Source organism: Monodelphis domestica, chromosome 5, assembly GCF_027887165.1.
Source record: "Monodelphis domestica isolate mMonDom1 chromosome 5, mMonDom1.pri, whole genome shotgun sequence".
NCBI classification, from domain to species: Eukaryota; Metazoa; Chordata; class Mammalia; order Didelphimorphia; family Didelphidae; genus Monodelphis; species Monodelphis domestica.
The window spans coordinates 104,787,240-104,810,836 of record NC_077231.1 but is presented as its reverse complement, the minus strand read 5'-3'; the positions used below and the strand labels follow the sequence as shown (position 1 = coordinate 104,810,836).

At 34.0% G+C, this 23,597-nt stretch overlaps 1 protein-coding gene across 1 annotated transcript in view; it reads left to right on the top strand.

Moving 5' to 3' along the window:
• The window catches only part of LRRK2 (leucine rich repeat kinase 2), a 186,857-nt gene that overhangs the window by 14,625 nt on the left and 148,635 nt on the right, over positions 1 to 23,597 (top strand). Inside the window, exons 5-11 of the mRNA XM_007503896.3 lie at positions 122 to 259; positions 6,600 to 6,734; positions 9,843 to 9,974; positions 13,642 to 13,761; positions 17,396 to 17,529; positions 17,615 to 17,694; positions 20,825 to 20,931. Coding sequence (XP_007503958.2) covers positions 122 to 259; positions 6,600 to 6,734; positions 9,843 to 9,974; positions 13,642 to 13,761; positions 17,396 to 17,529; positions 17,615 to 17,694; positions 20,825 to 20,931 — 846 coding nt within the window. The remainder of the gene's footprint in view (positions 1 to 121; positions 260 to 6,599; positions 6,735 to 9,842; positions 9,975 to 13,641; positions 13,762 to 17,395; positions 17,530 to 17,614; positions 17,695 to 20,824; positions 20,932 to 23,597) is intronic.

The window sequence follows — 23,597 nt, the reverse complement described above, 5'->3', positions numbered from 1 at the left end:
ACTTTTGAGGAAGGTAAATAGCTTACTAAAATAAAAAAAAGCCTGAAACATAACTATCAAATAAATATTTTGAATCTTCTCAGTACTGAAAGAACTATTAATTTTTGGTTTTCTAATATAGATTTGATGACTTTGCGGATCTTGGAAGAAGATTGCAGTGATGTATTTACATTAATTTTTGATGCCATGCATACATTTACAACAAATGAAGAGATCCAAAAGTTTGGGTGTAAAGTTTTACATGTACTTTTTGGGAAAGGTATTTTAATTTTTTGTATTTTATCTTTCTTTCTTAAATTATAAAAAATTTTTGAGTTCCAAAATGTCTACTTCCCACCAGACCCTCTTCCACTCAATGAAAAAGCAAACTATAAGATATCCATTACACATATGAAGTTATGCAAACCATATTTCCATATTAGTCATGGTCCTTCCCACCTCCAAGAAAGAAAAAGAATACATGAGTTCACAAGTTCTCTATATGGAAGTGGATAGCATTTTTCATTATGAGACATTTGGAATTTCTTTGGATAATTGTATTAATTAGATCAGCTAAGTCCTTCCTAGTTGATTATTTTATGATGTTGCTATTACTATATACAATGTTCTATTCACCTCACTTTGTCTTTCCAAATTTTTCTGAAACCATCTTGCCCCTCATTTTATAAAATACCATAGTGTTCCATCACTATTTATTCAGTCATTCCCCAAATGATGTATAACCACTTATTTTCCACTTCTATAAGCAGACTATTAGGGTCCCAGTTTTCTATATCCTTTCTAATATTCATCATTTTCCTTTTCTATTATGTTAGCAAATCTGGTGGATATGAGGTGATACTTCAGAGTTGTTTCAATTTGTGTTTCTCTTTTCAGTGGTGATTTAGACTGCCTATTCATATCCTTTGACTATAGGTCCATTGGGAAATGGATTTTATTTTTATTAATTTGATTCTGTTCCCTATGTATTTGAGAAATGAGGCTTTTATTAGAGAACTCTGCCTTAAAAATGTGTTCGCAGTTTCCTACCTTCCTTTGAATTGTTGTTGCATTGCTTTTATTTGTGCAAAACCTTTAAAATTTCATGTAATCAACTTATCCATTTTATTTTCTAAGATCCTCTTCATCAATTATTTGGTTGTGAAATTTTATCCATAGATCCGATAGGTTAAAATTTCCATTATATTCTAATTTGCTTATGGTGACACCTCTTTATGTCTAAATCATGTATCTATTTTAATTGTATCTTGGTATTTCTGTTTGATGTTAGCCTATACCTACTTTCTGTTAAATTGATTTCCAGTTTTCCCAGCAATTTTTGTCAGAAAGTGAATTATTGGCCCCAAAACTTGAGATCATCAAGCACTAGATTGCTATAGTCATTTACTACTGTGTATGGTGTACATAGATATAGTCTACTGAGCCCTCATTCATTATATTTCTTATGCAGTACCAGCTTGTTTTGATGATTACTACTTTATTATTTAAATTTATATTTGTTGTGTGAAAAATGTGTTATAATTGTGTTAGTATAGTCGACTGTCGCTATATCATGGTTCACTTATTAAGGCCTCACTGTATCATGGGTTTTAAAAAATATATATGTGTAATTCTGTATCATGGAATTACACTTATCATGGCACACTATTGGCTGATCAAATAAAAGGTGACCAACCACAGCGCTGTGTTCTGTATCCTGGGTGCTGATTGGCTCAGTGACTATAGGTTAATAAGAGTGTGGAAAAGGTTTATAGGAGAGTGGGAAGGGTTTATAAAGCCTTTATATATATACATATATATATATATATATACACACACACACACATAATATATATATATACATATATAATAAAATAAATATAATTCCTCTACTTTGAGGATTTTCACCTATCACGGGGGTCTCTGGAATGCAACTCCCATGATAAGTGAAGGATCATGGTATATATCATGTATGTACACTCCTAAGTATTTTATGTTGTCTGCAATTATCTTAAATGAAGTTAGTCTATCTCTTCCTGTTGGATTTTGTTGATAATATATAGAAATACTAATGATTTTTATGGATTTTCTTATAACTTTCAACTTTGCTAAGTTTGTTAATTGTTTCAGCCAATTTTCTAATTAATTCTATAGGATTCTCTAAGTATGCCACTCTATTTGAATTATTTCCTTCTGCCTGTTTTCAGTATTTAGAATTTGGTTATAATATTTCTGAGGGTTTTAATTTGGGATTTCTTTCATGAAATGATCAATGGATTCTTTTATCCTTTGATTCTATTTTGCCCTTTTATTCTCAGATATCTGGGCAATTTTCCTTTATAACATCTTGATATATGATATCTAAGATTTTTAAAAATTATTATTATGGCTTTTGAATAGTTCATTAATTCTTAAATTAGCTCTGCTCAGTTGCTTTTTCAGACCAATTATTTTTCTAATGAGATATTTAATTCCTTCTTCTACTTTTTCATTCCTAACTGTTTCATTTTTAAAATTCATAGTTATTAACCTCTAATTGCTCAATTCTAATTTTTAAGAAATTATTTTCTTCAGTGAGCTTTTGCACCCACTTTTTTCATTTGTACCTCATTTCCATTTTTGTCCCTGTGTTTCCAATTCTGCCTTTTAAGGAGTTCATTAAGAAGTTTTTTACCTCTTTCTCCATTTGGCCAATTCTGTTTTTTTTTTTTAAGTGTTATTTCCTTTTGCAATTTTTGGGCCTGTTTTACTAAGCTATTGTCTTTTCATAATTTTCTCACATTGTTTATTTTCCCCCCAAATTTTATTCTGCCACTCTCATTCACTTTTTTAAAAAACTATTTTTTGCTCTTTTAGTTCTTTTTTTAGCCTGAATCCTATCTTTTTTTTTATTCTTTGAGACTTTGCATATAGTTGTTTTCATATTATTGTCTTTTTTTACAATTTTGTCTTCACCTTTCCTGTAACTATAGCAACTTTTTATCCTCAAGGTTTTGTTGTGGCTTTTTTTTTTGCTCATTTTCCCAGCACATTTCTTGATTTTGAACTTTATGTTAAAGTTGAGTTCTGCTTAACTTGAGGGTATAGACAACTGTTCCAAGTTTCAGGCTTTTTGTGTTGCTATTTTCTGAGTTAGTTGGGAGAGTCTTTAATTTTTCAGTACTTCCCTGGAGGTGTTAACACAGGAGAAGTGTGGTCACTGCTCTCCGATTATGGGTTATGGTTCATGCCCTTTGATGTTCCCCGTTCCCTTTGAAATGCAAATACCAACACTCCTCTCTGGTCTAGAACTGCTACCTGGAACTGGGTTAGAGCATTGAAGTTGCTAAACAGTATCCTGTCAATAACATGGCAAATGCATGCATAGGGATCCCTCTTAATCTCTTTCTCACCATTTGTCCAGTCCCCTAGACTGATATTTCCTGAAGTTTCTCCTGTTAATGATGTTCCTACCACATGCATCCTTGACTAGCTCTACCCCCAATCAAGTGTTATGGACCTCTCCTTCTGACTTCGCAAGTTGAAATTTAATTGAAAAATGTCTCACTCTGACCTTTTTATTGTCTGAGTTTCTCCAGAATTTGATTTGTTGTGTGTTATTTTAAAGGGTTTTTTTTGGGAGGGAGGAAGGTCATTGTTTTGTTTTGTTTTCTGCAGAGGATTATTGGATGACTTAGTCTAGATTGAGTCTTTTCCATCATCTTGGCTCCAGTCCTCTCCTTTATAGTCTTTATATTTTCTTAGAGTTATAAAAGATTTACAGTAAGGCAAGACTTACTTTATAAATGGTTAGAGAGCTGGTTTCCAAGCCAGGAAGACATAGAAATTCTGCTTTTGAGACCTTTCAGTTCTGTGGTTTTTGGCAAGTCACTTATCCTCTCAATTCTCTAATCAAATCTCTAAAATATGTTTGATAAAAAGTACTAATGTAAGATGGGAGTTTCTTTTACCAATGAAACTACACTCAAATGCACTTAGTGGAGTTGTGAAGTGATCTAGCCATTTTGAAGATCAATTTGGAATTATACCTAGTGTTATAAAAATGTATATACCCTTAGACCCAGAAATAATGTTGTTAGAGAAAGAAGAAAAGAACCTATATGTTCCAAAATATTTACAGCAGCTCCCTTTGTGGTGGCAAAGAATTGGAAACTGGGGGGATGCTCATTAATTGAAGATTGGCTAAACAAATTGTCACGTATGATTGTGATGAAATACCACTGTGCCAAAGCTATTACTCCTTCCTGAGCACCCCATACACCCCTACCCATACTGCCCTCCTAGGGCAACTCTCCAGCCTCTGACCCTCACCTGACACCCAGCTCTCACTTGTGGCTCCTAGTAGCTGCTAGCATGCGGCAGCAGCCACACCCCGGGCACCGGCTTCGACAGGCCAGCTAAACCTTGTGAAGGTAGCCATCAGGTCGTCATCAACCCCTGGTGAACCAGGGCTTTGCTCACCCAGCATGTGAAGACTGTTTCGGTGGAACAGGCAGAAGAAACCAACAAGAAGGTTCAACGGCTGAGATGGCGACTCAGCAAAGCACTGTGGCGTGCTTAGGGCGTGTTGGAGCACAAAAGACAACACGGCCATCCAATGCAACTGAGGAAGTCTCCAGGTGTAACAACTTTTCGTGCCAATGGACCCAGGCTTCCAACACCGAGAGAGTGGGACTGTCTCTGTGCATCGACTTTTCCACTTAAATCTTCACGCACAAGTGTCTTTGTGCACAAAAACGCACAAAGACAATCGTCATCCTCGGTTACCGAGAGACTACTACTAGACCACTGTGCCATAAGAAATGATGAACAGACTGATTTTTAAAATACCTGGAAAGAACCATACAAGATAATGAAGAGTGAAATGAGTAGAACCAGGAGAATATCATATGTGGCCACAGAACGAATACTAGAGAAATAAACTGAGAAGCTACCTCCAGAAATAGAAAGATAAAACAGTAAAGACTTAATTTATATGAGCCTATTGGTCTCTATGATGATATCCTATGTCTGTGTTAGTGAATCTATGGCATGTGTGCCAGTACATGCAAGAAGGGGCTCCCTTCCCCCTCTCCACAGTGCCTGAGGAGATTTTCACATGACCTGCCCCTCTGCCCAGCAGCCCAAAGGGAGGGCTTCCTCTCTCCCCTGTCTAGTGAAAGGTGGTGGGCTCACATATGGCATGAGGGTTGCTGTTTGGGCACTCATTCTCTAAACTTTTTGCCATCATTGTCCTATGTGATGTGAGGAGAATGAAAAGGGGTTAGGACACTAGTGTATGGAATCTATTATGTAAATATGAAGAAGAGTAATTTAACATGTAAGAGATCTGTGATTACATTTGAGTAATATTTTCTTTATGTATGTAAATGCTTGTTTTGTTTGGGTGTGTAAACATTTGGAATAAAAATAAGTTTTAAATGTCCAAAAACAAAATCACCCCAATGAAACCACAGGTCTAATCCCTATTTCTAAATAAACAAAATGTTTTAAATTATGCTCTTTTTTATGAATGAAGTATCTTATTGTATGCTGTATAATGGAACTTATTCAGATATGCTAGTCTTTGGAGAACATAACTGGCAGTGTTGTGGTATGTGATAAAGATGGAGTTTTTGCAAACTAAGTGGTTCGTGCTTAAAGAGAAAACTGTAGGTCAATGAATAAGTGAAGACTGAGCTAATGCTGAGTCATTGCCAGATGTTTCCAAACTGGAACAAAATCCAGAGGAAAGACAAGAATTATGTAAAGGTTAGAATGAATTGATTCTTAGGGAAAAGACTGTTGAACTTAAAAAAATTTTGTAGATTCTGAGACCAATTACAATACCATTGAACAAGTACCAATGTTTTCCTTCCTTATTAAAGAACCCACTTCATAAATGATTATACATGTTGGTGTTGAATTAAAGAGAAGTTATTATCAGGATCACATACAAATGTGTGAGTGCCTACCATGTTTTCTGACTTTAAATTTTAATGTGACAATATCTCTGTTGATGTAGCTTCATCATATTGAATAAACTCATATTTTCATATCAACCTTTGTGGTTAAAAAATAGCATCCATTATTTACTTCAAATGAAAAATCAAAGGGCTTAATTCTGGCCTAATTCTGAAAATCATTGTTGACAACAGCAACATTATTATTGTTATTATTTTACTGTCAGCTGGTAACCATCAAGAAAAAATTGAATAACAAAGTCTCAGTTTCTTGCCATTTGCTGAGTTGAACTAAACATATGTTTTAGATAGTTGGGCTTCCCTTGAGAAACTCTAATTTTCTTTAAGATAATTACTCACATTCCAAACTACCTTCTCACATACTTTGTTAATTAAAGGCCAGATTCTACTTAAAATTCTTCTTCCCTTAAATTCTAAATCCTTTATTCTATTAACTCCTTGTTTACTAGTATGTTTTTATTTCCAGAGAATAATTCAAATAAATTTGGTCAAAACAATTTTATTTCATTCTTTTTGGCATAGTTTTGTATAAAAACTTTTTTACTCTTAATTAATTATTTCAGATTTTTTATTTTTATAACTACACAAAATATATATCCAATCTATCCAATTCATGTATATATAATTCATAAAATTTATACTTCCCTTTCAATTTAGTTTCAGAAGAACAACTGACTGAATTTATTGAGAACAAAGATTATATGTTTTTGCTGAATGCATTAAAAAGATTTAATCATGAAGAAGAAGTTGTTTTTCATGTTCTTCACAGTTTACATTCCCTTGCACTCCCATGTAAGTATGTATTTGGATCATTCTTTTTCAAGAGTTTTTTATTTTTGGACATATAAATTAGAGATCTAAATTGTGTTGGTATCAGGGTAAAATTATTATTGTTAATATCAAAATAAGATAGTTTTATAAAACTTTGAAATTGAATAGTATTTTTCTTGAAGGAGGGCTGTGAAGAGTGAATGAATTTGGCTTATGGACAACAATGTCAAGTTTAGTTAATGGGCTAATTTCCCATCTTGGTTCTCAGTCCATTTATATATTGTCACTAGTTTTTTCAAGTTACTGTTAATATTTTCCATTTTATGCATCACTAGTATTTTAATGGAGCTGTGAACTCATTATGGATGCTTTTCCATTACTGCTAATCAAAAACTAATGCCTTGTGTTTTGCATGTGCATTTCTTGTCTGTCTTTATATAAAATTGCTGTAAGGTTTTAACTGATTACATTGGAAGTCTTTTTAGATCTTTAACATTGTGAGTGCAGTTGTAGCATTGTGTCTGTGTATTGTGTTACCCTTGCTCTAAATACATGATTAGCTCTTACCTCCTTTTTCCTATTTATGACATTTCTTGTGTCCAAATTAACATTTGTAATATAGTTTTTGCTGACATACATCATCGTCTCTTGGGTTTTCATTTTTTAATTAAATATTGTGCTATTTTATTATTTGTGGACATTACATATAGATACATTGGAGAAATATTTCTGTTGAAAAGGTAGTTTTTTTTATCACCACGGAAAACTTTGGGGTCATTGGCGGTATTTTTCAATTTTATAAATGCAATAAACAAATACTAATACTTAACTATTTCACTGATCAGTGATTTTTCCAGTCTGAATGCTCTTTCCATTGAGGAGGAGAACAATCTCTTTATTGAGTGGTGCTTTATTGAGCACCTACTATGTGCCAGATACTGTGCTAGATGCATAATAATAGGCACAAGCATAAAAAATGAAATAATCCCTATTTGTAATGAACTTACATTGTAATAGAGGAGGCAAGAAGAACACACATAAAGTTAATAATTATATAAAGGGGGGGGACAGAGAGAGTAAAGTACAAATAAATAAATAGTTTAAGAGAGAGGATACTAGCAGTTGGGAAGATTCATGAAATGTTTCTTGAAGGAGGGAGTGAGTAATTACATCTTGAAGGAAGAGAAGGGTTCCAGAGTGGTAGAAGTAAAGAGAGAATCTGCATTCCAAACTGGTGGGATGGCCAGTGCAAAAGCACTGACAACTGACATGAGTCATAAATTATTGTGAGCGAGGAACTGAGAGAAGGATTTTGGCTAGATCACAGCCTAAGGGGAATCCAGTGAGGATGGAGAGGTAGATTGGGGCTAGGTTGTGCAGGATTTTAAAAGCTATATTTTAATAGATGTTTTCTTGAGCTGCTGTGGCTGAAAAAAAAAAGTCGGCTTGGGACTGGCATTCTGGTGATTAGTCTTTTTTTGACTGGTGCTTAGCCAACAGAGTATGTTATCAAAACTGTACTCAAAAGCATATAAGGGAAGAACCTACCAAAGCTGGTGTTTCACTATTATAAAGGGTCACCTCAATTCTATGACAAGGTAAAAGGTTCAAATTGTGGTGAAAGATATACACAAGTATAATATAGATATTCCTTGTATTCCTATTCATGATATACAAAACATGGTGCATATGGATTTATCAATAAATTCTGGAGATATAGGTATAAGCATTAGTACTTAATTATGTCAGAGAAAATGGATTTGGGATTTCAGTAAATTAGAGAACAGACCTGTATTTTTAAAAATAAAATAAAATTTAAAAGTAAATAAATTTACTTTGGCAAATTAATTAAATTAAATTTTATTTCCAAATGAAAATCTACCTTTTCTTTCTTCCACCTCCTTGCCACTTACCCTATTTTCTTCTCATTGAGAAAAAAAAAAAACAATTCTCCTATTGTATATCAAAAAACTTCTTAATTTGGCCATATCCAAAAAAATGTATCATTGTTCACTGAGTCCATCACCTCTCCATCAGGAGGTAATCCATATTCCCTTGGAAAAGTGACTTTTTAATGAAGTATTTATTAGAGGTTTTCAAGCTTTGCTTTTTAATTTCTCAGCCACAGGAAATTAAACATTTGAATGTGAAGGAAGCAGAATAATTACTGGAAATGGCCATACTTCTAAAGATTATAAGTTACTTAGTATCATCACACTGAATTTGCCCTTCCTTTTGATTTCCCTTGGCTTTATTAGTTATATAAGGCTTCTTGCTGGCTTAAGTCTTAGGCATTGTATTCTACTCACATCTAGTATAACCCAAGAAATAAAATGACTTGATTCATAATGCAAAGGTCAAAGAAAATCAGTCTTGGAATCCAGGATTTTTGACCATTTTATTTTAACAACTTATTGCAACCATTTTATTTCTGATTTCTAGCAGTTAACTCATAATTTTCTAAATCTTGTTCACATTTTTAAAAATGGCACCTGTTAATATTTGTTAAAATCTTCATATACTTTTATTTGGAAAAGTATTATTAATGTTGTCATTATAGCTTTCTAAATTATATATTAAAACTAAATTGTAACTGTTATTGGCTTGCTTGTGCTCTAAAAGCAAATATATATCTTTAATACCTTTCTATCCTTTGATTGATTAGTCTTGCTCTCTTTTTTTTTCAAGAGGCAACATTGCAGCATGGGGTGCTAAGAGTGGTGATTTTGGAGTCAGAAGACCTAGATTTCTGATTCTGACTAACTCACTATTTCTATGATGTTGGGCAAGTCACCTAATTACTTAATCTTAGTTTCCTTAACTATAAAATTGAGGATTGGTCTAAGTAGCCTTTTGAGGCCACATTTTAACTTTATGACTCTGATTTGTTCATTCATATTTTATGCAAGAATCTGAGATTATTATTTTCTTTTAAAGTTAAGTATGATCTTTTTAAGAGCAATCATAATTAACATGTAATTAATGTGCTTAATAATATAGATTATCAATTGTTACTGTCAGTAGAGCACTATATCATAACCATCAAGGTTTGTGAAATTAGGAAGTCTTGTATAAGTATGTACATAAGGGGAAATGTCCCCATATTAATGTATTCTAATTTTTATTTAGGCAGTAATGTTGAAGTTCTAATGAGTGGAAATGTCAGATGTTACAATATTGTGGTAGAAGCCATGAAAATGTTTTCTAACAGTGAAAAAATTCAAGAAGTTGGTTGCTGTTTATTACACAGGCTTACACTGGGTGAGTTATTTTTATTTAATTTATCATGCCATTTGGATCCTCTGTTAAAATATATTATGAGTAAAATGATAGTTTTTTAGCCTTTATACTGCAAAAATAAGTCACCTGAGCTAAGATTTAGAACTACTGTTGGTTTAGCTACACTTTGGTAGCAATGGTAATTTTAAAGGAATCCAAATCTTTCTTCTCCTCTCCCTCTATGCTATAACCTCATCAGCTTCCATGAATTTAATTATCTTCTCTATGCTGATGATCTCAAATCACTTAGTCCAATGCTAACTTCTCTGCTGATCTCCAATGCTACATCTCCAGCTGCCTTGCAATTTCAGACAACTCAAATTAGATGCCCAAAAGATATATTAAATTCCACATTTCCAAAACAGAGCTTATCTTTTCCCCTAAATCTGTCCCCTTTGTAAACTTCCCTATTTCTGTCATCATCCTCCCAAGTCCCTAGTTTCACAGCCTTGACATCACCCATGACTCCTCATTATCTCTCATCCTTCTCTTGCCAAGGGCTGCTGATTTTACCTTTGCAATACCACTTGAATAGGCCCTCTTCCCTCCTGATACTACTAACACTTTGGTGCAGACCCCTATCACCTCATTCTTGGATTATTGCAAAAGCCTGTTGACTGGTTTTCTGGCCACAAGTTTCCTGCTTATTTCAATTCATCCTCCTTCCTTGAGATAATTTTCCTAAAATGCCAGACCATGACACCTCCTTGCTCAATAAACTCCAGTGGCTATCTATCATCTCCAGGATCAATGCCAACCTCTGTATGGCTTTCAAAGCCCTTCATACTTTCCTTCCACCTTCATCTACCCCCTTTTCAGTTTTCTTATACTGCATACTCCTCTAAGTATTCTTTCATTCAGTGACATTGGCCTCCTTACAGTTCTACAAAGAAACCCCTCCATCTTTCAACTGTAGTCATTTTCAGTGGGTGTCTCTCATTTCTACATTTCATTCAATAAACATTTACCAAGTACTTATGTGCCAGTCACAAAAAGAGGGAAAACACAGTCTTTGCCTTCAAGAAACAATCTAACTTGGGAGAGTACATGCAAACAAATGTATACAAAGCAAGCTATATACAAGATAAGAGGGAATAATTGAGAGAAAACTCTAGAATTAAGAGGAGTTAGGGAAGGCTTCCTATAGAAAGTAAGATTTTAGATGGGACTTAAAAATCTAGGGAAATCAGTAGTCAGAGTGGAGGAGGTACGTGGGAAGATCCAGGGAAATTGTCCACAACTGAGGGATTGTAGTGGATTGTTTGTGGAACAGCCAAGAGGCCAGGGTCATGGGATTGAATATTACATGTCGGAGAATAAGGTATAAGAAGACTTAACAGTGAAGATGGGGCTAGGTTGTGAAGGGCTTTGAATGCCCCAAATCCCACTTTGTATTTATTCCTGGAGCCAGTAGGAAGCTAGTGGGGTTTGGTGAGTAGAGGTGGGGACGGGGGTGTGTGTGTGTGTGACATGATCAGATCTCTGTTTTAAGATTAAATGGAGAATGAATTGGAGAGGGACCAGCACACCTACCACAAGGCTATTTCAGTAATCAAGATATGAGCTGATAAGGGCTTGTCTACAGTGGTGGCCAGTGTCAGAGGAGAAAATGAGGCATATTCAAGAGATGTTGCAAAAGGTGGAATTGACAAGTCTTGACAACAGCTTAAATTTGGGGTCTGAAAGATAGAGAGGAATTCAGGATGACTCCTAAAATTTTGAACCCAAAGAAGTTGAAGAATGTTGTTCTCCACAGTAGTAAGTAAGGATGATAGAAGGGGAAAAGAGGGTTTAGGAGAAAAGATAATAATTACTATTTTGGAAATATTGAGGTTAAAATATCTAGTGGACACCCAGTTTGAAATAGGTGAAATCTGGTGGAGATTTGAGATTACAGATCAGGAGAGAGATTAAGGCAGGAAAGATATTTGAGAATCATCAGTTTAAAGAGGCTAATTCATTCCAGATGAGCTGATCAGATCACCAAGTATAGTATAGAGGGAGAAAAGGACACCTCTGGATAGAAGAAATGATCAGAAGGAAGATACAGCCATGAAGAGAGAGAGGTGTGGTCAGAAAGGGAAGAGGGAAACCAGGAGAGAATGTTGTCCCAAAAACCTAGAGAGAAGGGAATATTGAGGAGGAGAGCATGATCAACCATGTTAAAAGCTGCAGAGATCAGAGAATGAAGATTGAGAAAAGACCATTGGATTTGCTGACTAGGATCATAAGTAACTTTGGAGAGAGCAGTTTTGGTGAAACAAGATTAGAAGCCCGAGGTGTAAGGGGTTAAGAAGAGAGTAAGGGGAGCGAGAGTGGAGGCACCTTTTGTTGATGAACTTTTCATCTACAAAGAGTAGAAGAGAAATAGAGCAGTAATTAGCAGGGATGGAAGGATTGAGTTAAGAGTTTTTTTTTCAGTGTAGGGTAGATGTGGGTATAGTTGTAAGCAGTAGGAAAGGAGCCAGTAGACAGGGAGAAATTGAAAACAATGAAAAAGTGGGTCTGACAGAGGGGACAGTCTTTTGGAGGAGAGAGGAAATATCACTCAAACAGTCAGAGAAGTTAGCATTGGTAAGGAGAAGGCCACTTCAATATGTGAAACAGGGATGAAGGAGGAGAGAGTAGCAGAAGAGACCTTCTGTGACACTGACGTGGTCATTATTGTGGTTGTTTTTTGTTATCAGCATCATTATCATGATTATGTTCTTGAGAGCAGGGGGTGTTTTTTAGCTTTTCTGGGAATAGCCCCAGAACTTGGTACCTGGCACATAGTAGGGGCTTAATAAATGCTTGCTAGTTTGATTGTTGGTCTTTGGGGGGTGCAATAGAAAAGTTGCAAGGGGGGCAATTAAAGCTATCCAAAAGTGGAATGGGTTTCCTTAGGTGCTTATGGGTCCTCTCTGATTGTAAATCTTCACGTGAAGACTGAATTAGTCTTTCTTGAGAATGCTATAGAAGGAATTCTTGAACTAGAACTTGGACTTCCACTGAGGAAGGACACTAAATTCCTTCTAATTATGAAATTTTATAATGCTTTTATTTTTTTGTGTATTTTTTGTAATAACCCCTACTTTCATCTTGGAGTCAATACTGTGTATTGGCTCCAAGGCAGAAGAGTGGTAAGGGCTAGGCAATGGGGGTCAAGTGACTTGCCCAGGGTCACACAGCTGGGAAGTGTCTGAGGCTGGATTTGAACCTAGGACCTCCTGTCTCTAGGCCTGGCTCTCAATCCACTGGGCTACCCAGCTGCCCCCCTTATAGTGCTTTTAAAGTACTTTTTGTTCCATCAAGTGCTATGTAAATGTGAACTATTATTATTAGGGGATTCTATATCAGTCCCACTTACAATGAGGTGCTATACTTTTTATTGGTGATGAAAGGAGAGAGTAGTGAAAGAAACACAGATATACTTAGATTTCTTTACTCTGGCTCAGTCAGTTTCATCACATTAGATAATTAAGTGGTAACAGTGTATAACAGTTTACAAGAAATGTATATAAACATGCTAACCTATTTTTAAAGAAGTGTTACATGCTTGTAAAGAAGTTAAAAATAGAAGAATAACCATTCTATGAATTAACTGTAATAACTTATAAATAATTATAAAATTCCTTTAATGTAAAGTTAATTAATAATTTGTTTTTAGATAATTTCTTTAATATCCTGGTTTTAAATGAGGTTCATGAGGTCATTGTGAAAGCTGTTAAAAAATATCCAATGAATGCACCCTTACAGATTGCAGCACTAAGCTGCTTGGCTCTCCTCAGTAAGTAAACTTTATTTTGTTTTGTTTTATAAAGTAGCTTTCATGGTAAATGCTTAAATATTTATTTGGTCTTGCTTTTCATAGTATCAAAATATCTTGTGTACATAAAAAGAAATACTGATGTACTTTTTTTTGTCCAGAGAGCAACTCCTTAATTCAAAACGCTGTCTCTGAGAGGAGAAAATCCACAGCAGCTTTAAATTCTGTGTTTGATGTAGACTCAACAACTTTATTTATTCAAGTCTCCTCATATAATCTGGCTTTGAATTTTGGTTGCTCTCTTTTGTATTCTTTTTGTCATTGTTTTCTGTTCTTTTATTTTTTATAGATTTTTTTAAAATTCATGATTAGGCTGGAACTTATTTACTCTGGAACACTCTTAATTATTTTTATTATTACCTGGTAGAGGTGGGAAAGAGCAGGGAGATGGACCTATAATTATTTTTCTTCTGTTTTCACTTTTGTATTCTGTTTTCTTAGACCACATTGTGATTTCTCTGACAATTTCACTGTTTGTGTGTTTCTGTTGTTTGTTTTTTATGGCTTTGGTTTGTTTGAGATGGAGGGTGCAGTAGATGTGAGTGGGAAGAAGGATGAAGTATATAATTATTAATCAAAGTTATCAAGTATCTACTATGTACCAAGAACTGTGCAACGTGCCGGGGTTATAAGTACAAATAATTTTTAAAAATTCCTTCTCATGGGAATTTGCATTCTAGTGGCTAATTGCCTCATTTCTATGCTTCACTTTTATAATGCTGACATGGTAAATATCTTATTGAATACTAAAGGCCTGACAGTCTCCATTACAATAACATTCTAGAACTTCTTTAATCATTTCCCAATTGATGAGCATCTCCTCAATTTCCAATTCTTAAGCACCACAAAAAGATGCTATATATATTTTTGTATATTAGAGGTACCTTTTGTTTTCTTTGATCGTTTTGGGATATAGAACTAGTAGTGGTATTGCTGAGTCAAAGGGTATGCACAGACTTATAGCCTTTGGAGCATAGTTGCAAGTTGGTCTCCAGAATGGTTGAACCAATTCATGTCTCTTCCAGCAATATATTAGTGAACCTATTTACCCCTTATCCCCGCTAGGTGTGAGCTGGTACCTCAGAGTTGTTTTAATTTGCCTTTCTTTAATCAATAGTGATTTAGAGTATTTTTATATGGCTATAGTAAACTTTAATTTCTTCTTCTGAAAATTGGATGTTAATATCCAAATGATCATTTATCAATCTTATTTTTATAGCATTTATTTCAGACTTTCGCTATGGCTTTTTTCATATTGTTGTTTTCCACATGAGTTCATGTTTTCCTTGCCACTGTAGTAGCTTTATTGATAAATTCCCACACACACCCTTTTTGGTTTCTTGCCCATATTCTCAACATATTTCTTGACTTTGAACTATTTGTTAAAATTGAGCTATCTTGAGCTGGAGATGGGAATCACTGAGTCAAGCTTCAGGATTTTCCATCTTACTGTTTTCAGAGCTGGTTCTAAGGAGGTCTGCAAAGTTTTATTGCTTTCAAGGTGATGTGATCCTGGGAGAGGTATTATCACTGCTCTCCTGGCCTACACTCTGTTCTTTAGCTAGAAAGGGGCCCTTGTCCACTGCAGCTATAAGTGACAGTGCTAATCTTTGTGTTAGAACTGTGACTGGCACGCCTGCTCATTTGTGACAGACCTTTAGTGCTCTTCTCTGCCCTCTAACTATTACTCAAAATCACACCATAGACAACAGAATTGTGAATTACCATCAGCTGTATCCAGAGCCAGAAAAGGGTCCCATATATTCTTTTCTCATCAGTTGTCTGACCCTTGGCATTTCTGGCCTGAAAGCACCTGAAAGTACAGCTTCTGTTGCCACAATTATATGTGTGTTCTCTGGACAAGGAACCGCGTAGGTGCCATGGACTTCTCCTACTCACCTCTTAAGTTTTCTTTCTCCCTCTTGTTGGCCCTGACACTCCAAAATTTGATTTGAGACGGCATTTTAAAGCTTTGAAGTTTAAGTTATTGAGATGCTACTTTAAAATTTGAAGTTCTTTAAAATATTTTGAGGAAAACATTATGAGAGTGTAGCTGGGAGCCTATTCCTAATCTGTCATCTTAGATCTGCCCCCTGTCTTAACTGCAGCTTAAAGGAGACATAAAAAATAAAATCTCTCATGGTGAGAGAGCAAACCATAGTCATGTAAACTTTGGTTATTATATTAAAACTATTTTATTTTGCTCTGAAATTTTTGAAAATCAAAATATTGGTCAGAATTCTCAAGATGAAGGATAGAATGATATGTACATTTTCAATTTGGAAACTTTACAAAATATTTTCCCAAAGGATCTTAATATTTGCTCTAATATCCTAGAAGATATGGTCTATCCAGTAGTAGTGCCTTTGTCAGTGTTCTTATTTGTTTATAATAAATTTATTTAAACCCAAAAGATTTCCCAGAGAATTATATTGAGCAATAATAGGTAATTGTTAACATTCATATAGTGCTTGTTGTGTGTCATGCACTGTGCTAAGCACTTTACAGTTTTATTATTATCCCTCTTGTTCCTCCCAACATCCTTGGGATGCCACTACTATTATTATGTCCATTTCACATAAAAGGAAACTGTGGTAAACAGAGGCGAAGTGACACTCAGAATCACATAGCTAGTAGGTATCTAAGGCAAGATTTGAAATCTTCCTGACTCCATGTCTAATACTGTATCAATTGTACCACATAGAGCTCAAAAATTGTGGTTTATCAGGTTGTAGAAGTAGACTCATAACTATTATTTACTCTATATTTCAACATACTCAGGTTACTTTTAAAGAAGATGCCAGTGTTTTATCCAATAGTTAATCATATTAGATATAGAAATTTCCCAAATGATGAATGTTCATTAAAAGTCATCATAATATAACACTTTGGGAAAGGTAATGTTTACTAAGAAGAGCTATCAGCTCTTCTTAGATTGCTAAGAAAACCCCAAATGAAGTCACAAAGTCAGACACAACTAATTGACTTAACAACAAATAACAAAAATATTGTAATTCCCTAACTGAGAGATCCTGTAGCACCCTGAACTATGGGACCTTCTACATTACCTCTCATTTTTACTTCATGAATTTAATTTTGTCAGATTTTCTTCAAGTAACACACATCTGTTTTCTCTTGACCCTTTTCCCCCAACCAAAAAAGAAAACAAAGCCTTTGTAAAAAGTTAAGCAAAATAAATTTCCATAGGCCATATCCAAAAATGAGTGTCCCTTTTGTGAATTAAAATCATAATGAACACTTTTTGGGTGAAAAATGTTAAGTATTATCTACTTAAGAATAATATTAGGTAAAATAAGCATTGGCTCAACTTAAAACAGGGGGAAAGGAAAAAATTACTTCATGATGTGTAGTTGGTCTAAGAATTGTGATATGGTTGAATTTAAGCTAGAAGTGAAGTGCCATTTATGATAAGATTATTCATTGAATGTTTTTTCTTTTTTCTTTCTTTTTTTTACTATTTAGCATTTATTAACATAGAATATTAATAAAGGTGAAACTATATCCATTTTGAAACATGACATAACATGGCAGTCATTCCAAATTAGAACTAATTTATGGTATTTTTTTCTTCAAGCTGAAACCATTATTTTAAACCGAGATTTAGAAGAAAAGAATGAGAATCAGGAAGATGATGAGGACAATAAATTATGCTGGTTAGAAGCCAGTTACAGAGCATTGACATTGCACAGAAAGAACACACATGTTCAGGTTTGACTGTTACCAAATCACTTTTAAGATTGAGTGGTGTCTGAATAACTGTATAATCTATTTTTCCCTTTTTTTTCCAATCCAGGAAGCTGCATGCTGGGCTTTAAACAATCTACTTATATATCAAAGCAATTTACATGAAAATATTGGCGATGAAGATGACCAGTCAGTAGTAATGATTTTATATGTTTGCCGATGTTGATTAAATTAGAAGAAATCTATTTACTAAAATTAATATTTTTACTATAGAAATTATAGATAAATTTCTCCAGAGATAAAAGTAGATTCAAAATGCTTGGAATTCAGTATCTTAAATAATACGTTACTTTTTAATGTTATTAATTAGCAAAAGTTATGTTGGGAAGTTATTAGCAAGAGCCTTTAAATTCTTAATAGAAACCCCAGAGACTTCTAACCTTTCAAAATAGCTTATTTCTGGTTTCATCCATAAGTGCTACCATATCACGATCCATTCAGGCATTTAAGTAGCAAGTGCTAGAGGTCATAGAGTAAATCATAACCCTTGTAAAACGTCAAGTTGGAAAATTGACACAATTGTCTAAAAATGGTCTCGGCTTCTTTTTGAAGAGATAAAAAGAGCAGGAGTCAGGATTGCATAGAAAGGGACCTATCAATATAAATGGAACTCCAGTCTTCATTTCCCCCTACTGGTTGTTAGATACAGCAGCCAACATGAATTGCTCAGATTTTATAGAACATATCCTACTACATATATGCATAACCTATAATAATTAAATTGGGAGATAGCAAGGTGACTCAGTCGATAGAAAGTCAGACCTAGATATGGGAGCCTGGATTCAAATCTGGTCTCAGACACTTCTATTTTATGTGACTCTGAGCAAGTCACTTAAACTCTATTGCCTACTCCTTACAATTCTTCTGCTTTTGAACCAATATACAGTATTGATTCTCAGACAGAAGCTAAGGGTATTTTTTAACAAAAAAAGAATTATATCAATATACATTTTTACTGGATAATCTCATTAGCTCTTGTAGATTCCTTTGGATTCAATTGTCATATCTATGCTAATGATTATCAAAACTACTTAAATATTTCTCACTTCTCTGTTGGCCTCTATTTTTATATCTCCAATTGCCTATACACTTTCCTTAACAAAGATTAAAAAAACAAATAGTATAGTAAAACCAGTTGAAAAATTGATCACGTCAGGCAACACATATGGAATTTTGTACTCATAGCTCTCCACTCCTCCAGTAAAAGGAGTGGGAGGTATGTTTTCTCATCTCTTCTCAAGAGGCAATATCATTCTTTGTCATTTTTAATTTTAATTTATTCTTTTCATTTTTAGTGTCAGACTCAAATAGGACCAGGAAGCCTTCCACAATGATTACTCTGGGTCATATATTGACTTCTAAAATCATATATTAACATTACCTGTGTCCTGTTGTACTTTTATTTATTTTGTTTAAGATTTACCAATTACATTTTAATCTAATTTGGGCCAGCCTCAGGGGAGTCACCACATATTTGACACTTCTGTTGTAGAAGTATATGTTACCTTGTTTCAGTGATTTTCATAATTCCTCATCTGAGCTCTTTCTGTTTTTATGAAATGAGATAATATTTGTAAGAGGTACTTAGCACATTGTATGACACATAAAACATGATATATAAATGTTTATTCCCTTTACTCTTCCCTTCCTCCCTTTATCTTTACCAGATTGTTGTATATGAAGTGAAACCTTAGAGTTATCCTAATTTGCATTTCTCATTAGTGGTTTGGAGCAATCGTGATTTTTAACAATTTATAGTTCTTTTGAGAACTATGTGTGTTTGACCACATATACTGGGGAAATAATCTTGATTTTAGATGTATTTCTTTAATTCCGTATATATCTTATATATCAAACCTTTATCTTTACCTCAGAGGCCATCTAGATCAGTCCTCTCATTATACAGATGAGGAACCTGAAGCTTATAAAAATCTGCTTAAGTTCCTTGCCCAAGGTCACACAGGTAGTAAATGATAGAGTTGGGATTTGAATGCAGGTCCTTGGATTTCAACTCAAGCATTCTTTACACCACATTCCCTTTCTACTTGATATTTGATGCAAAGATTTCTTTCTCAATTTGTAGTTTGCCTCCTTATCCTTGTTTCTTTCATTTTGTTTGTAGAAAAGCTTTTCAATTTTCTGTCATAAAAATTGTTTTATCTTTTTTTTCTCTATTCTTTGATGAAGAAGCTTCCCATATTTGTGAAAGATACTTCTATATATTTTGATCAGTTTTCTTTTTGATGTTATCTTTCATATTTGTCAAGTATTTGTATGGAACTAACTGTGGTGTAAGATGATAATCTGAATTTTTCATTTCTCCAAATGTGATTTCTAACCTAAATAATGTTGATTTTTTTTGTATATCTCCATTTTCTTTAAGAATTTCCCTTTATCAGATATCTACCATTAAAGAAGGACCAGAAAGAGTCTGATACAAATAGAAACATATTTTCTACTTTATTTCCTCCATTAATTTTTCTCTAGAGTAAATAGTATGCCTTCTCTCACCATATAACAAACATGTAAATATGTATGACAATATGTACAATCTATTTCATATTATCTACTTTCTTGTGGAGAGGGAAGATTTGGAGGGAAAGAGCTAATATGGATGGCAAAATATTTAAAAACTAATATTAGGGGGCATCTGGGTAGCTCAGTGGATTGAGAGCCAGGCCAAGAGATTGGGAGGTCCTGGGTTCAAATCTGGCCTCAGACACTTCCCAGCTGTGTGACCCTGGGCAAGTCATTTCACCCCCATTGCCTAGCCTTTACCACTCTTATGCCTTGGAACCAATACACAGTATTGATTCCAAGATGGAAGGTAAGGGTTTAAAAAAATAAAAATTAATATTAAAATTATATTGGCATAATCTTAAAAATAAATTATTATAATAAAAATAAACAATGTCAAACACACAGAAAAGAATTTCCCACTATTATGTCCTATTAGCTCTATTTTTATTAGTATTTGTATTTCCTCCTGCTCCTATTCTCTCTTTCATTTTCTTCTATTATTCTATAACCTTCCCTTCCCTCATAATTTCTACCCAGAATCATTGCTGAAGAGATAGTGAAAAGTGTCTATTTCCTCCACATTTTGCAGGTTCTATCCCAATTTCAACCAGTACCAGTAGAAATAATACTAAAGATTGCTTGTATATAATTTATCAAATACATTTACCATTTTTGAATAGAGAGTAATTAAAACAATCCTTAAAAATTATTATAAATGTTTTTATTGCATTTGAAAAAGGTATCCAGCTCATAGAGAAATGGTACTTTCCATGTTAATGCATTCTTCATCAAAAGAAGTATTTCAAGCAGCTGCTAATGCATTGTCAACTCTATCAGAACAAAATGGTAAGGCATAGCTTGTAGAAGAGTTTTTATGTTGTTAATTTTTAAATTTTATTTTGAAATTTAGACTTTATTTTATCTTTTGTGGATTGAAAAGCCTAAATATTTTTTTCCTCCTGCCTTCTCCCTTGTTGAAAATAAAGAAAAATAAAGCTTTTCCAACATCTGTTCATAGTCAAGTAAGATACATTATCACATTGATTGTCCTTAAATGATTATTTCATTCTGAGTCCATCACCCCTCTATCAGGAGGTGTTAGATATATGAAATCATGCTTCATTATTAGACCTATGAAATCATGACTACTTATTGCATCGCCCAGAGCTCTTAAGCATTTACTTTAGGTGAAGTAGTATAAGTTTTACTCTAGTACTTTGATTTAAATATACATGAATATTTTAAAGTGTGTCTCCTGTAAATACCAAATGTTGGGCTCTGAATTCTAATCCTTTCTGCTATCCTTTTTAATTTTAAAGATGAGTTTATTACACTCGGTTAGGATAGTTAACTGTTTATTGCTCTCCATCCTATGCTCTTATATTTTTCCTTTTCTTTTTTTCCTAACAATGTCTTTATGAAAATGACAGTCAGTGGTTCGAGGGAAGTGTGCTCAGCTCCAATATTCTAGCTTTGGTACAGTCTACTTTAGTTCCCCTGACACTCTTCTTTTTCTCACTTAAAGCCCAGTTGCTGGTTTTTATCTCTTCTTATTTTTAAGCCTCTTTTCATTTTCTACCCATAGTTAGAATTTATTTTTATTAATGATAAATCCTTCCTTAAGACACCCTCCTTCTTATCTCTGTCTTCTTCCTCCCTGTTTCTCTGTTGAGCAAAGAACATTTTGATTTGCAACTATATCTGTTTCCTTTCTCTGACCATTTCAGATGAGAGTTTTCAAATTACAGCTGCTTTTCTATCCCTTCCTTCTTTAAATAGAATTTTACACGTATACTTTTGATTATATGCGCTCATTTCTTCTCACTTTCTTCTTGGTTGCTTCCCTGGTTTGTTCCAGTCCTTCTTTCTTTACATTATTTTTTTTAAATCATCAAAGTATAAGAAAATCACTCTCAGATCTTCTGTCCTATGACCCTTGAGAGTAGTTGAGTTCGGAAAGGACACATGTATACTCTTCCCATAATATAATCAAATGTAAATAGTTGATCCTTGTTTATTTTCTTAGTTCACTCATTTCTATCTTTTTAAAATTTCTCTTGACTCCTGTGCTTATAGTTCATGTAGGCAATGAAGCAGATAGAGTGCCAGATCTGGATTCAGGAAGACCCAAGTTTAAATCTGGCCTCAGATACTATATAGAGTATATAGTCATATACTAGCTGTATGACTCTGGTTGTCATGTTACCTCTATTTGTCTTAATTTCTTTATCTGTAAAATGAGAATAATACTAGGACTTACCTTCCACAATTGTTGTAAAAATCAAATTAAGTAATATTTGCAAAGTGCTTGGCATTTAATAAGCACTATGTTAGTTTTTATATAGCTCTAGTCTTTTCATCAGAAATATATCAAAATCCTCCCTTTTATTAAAGGTCCATTTTTTCCCCTGAAGAATTGTACTCAAATGACTGGGTAAATGTTTTTGGCTGTAGTTCTGTATTCTTTCTCTGCCCTTGGAATGATACCATATTCCAAACTCAATGTGATAGGTGTGGGGCGATAACTCAGAGTTGTTTTAATTTACATTTATCTAATAATAATTTAGAGTATTTTGCATGACTATAGAGCTTCAGTTACTTTGTCTGATAACTGCATATTCATATCCTTTAACCATTTATCAATTGGGAAATGACATATTTTTAAAAATTCAACTCATTCTTTTATGTAGTTTGGCCTTTATTAAAGAGCCTTGCCAAAATTTTTTGTGCCATTATGATTACTGTGCTTTGGTTTTCATTCTATTTACCTGTGTATTTTCTCACTGCCACCTCTCCCAATTTGTCCTCTTTTCTATCAACCCCGCCCACCTCTCTTATCCCCTTTCCATCCTATTTTCCATTAGGGTAAGATAGCTTTCTCTACCCAGTTAATTGTGTATGTTCTTCCCTTATTAAGCCAGTTCTGCTGAGAGTAAAATTCATATGCTCTCTTTCCTACATCCCCCATATTATCCTCTACTGTGAATGCTCCTTCATGCCTCTTTTATGTTCAAACATTTACCACATTCTATTTTTCTCTCTCCCTTCTCCCAAAGTATTCTTCTTTCTCATGCCTTAATTTAATTTTTTTATCATCCCATCATATTCAACTCACATGCTTGTCCTCTCTCTCTCTCTCTCTGTCTCTCTCTCTCTCTCTCTCTCTCTCTCTCTCTCTCTCTCTCTCCATATATATATATGTATGTATGTATATATATACATATATATATATGGAATATATATTCCTTCTAATTGCCCTAATAAGGACAAAGTTCTTTAGCATCACAAGAATCACCTTCCCACATAGGGATGTTCACAATTTAACCTTCTTAAATGGTTTTTTTCATTGTTTCCTGTTTACTTTTTTAAGCTTTCTCCTGAGCCTTGTATTTAAGGGTTAAATTTTCCATTCAGCTCTGTTCTTTTCATCAAGAATGTTTGAAAGGCCTTTATTTCATTGAATATCCAATTTTTTCCCTTGAAGTCTTATGCTCAATTTTACTAGGTAAATG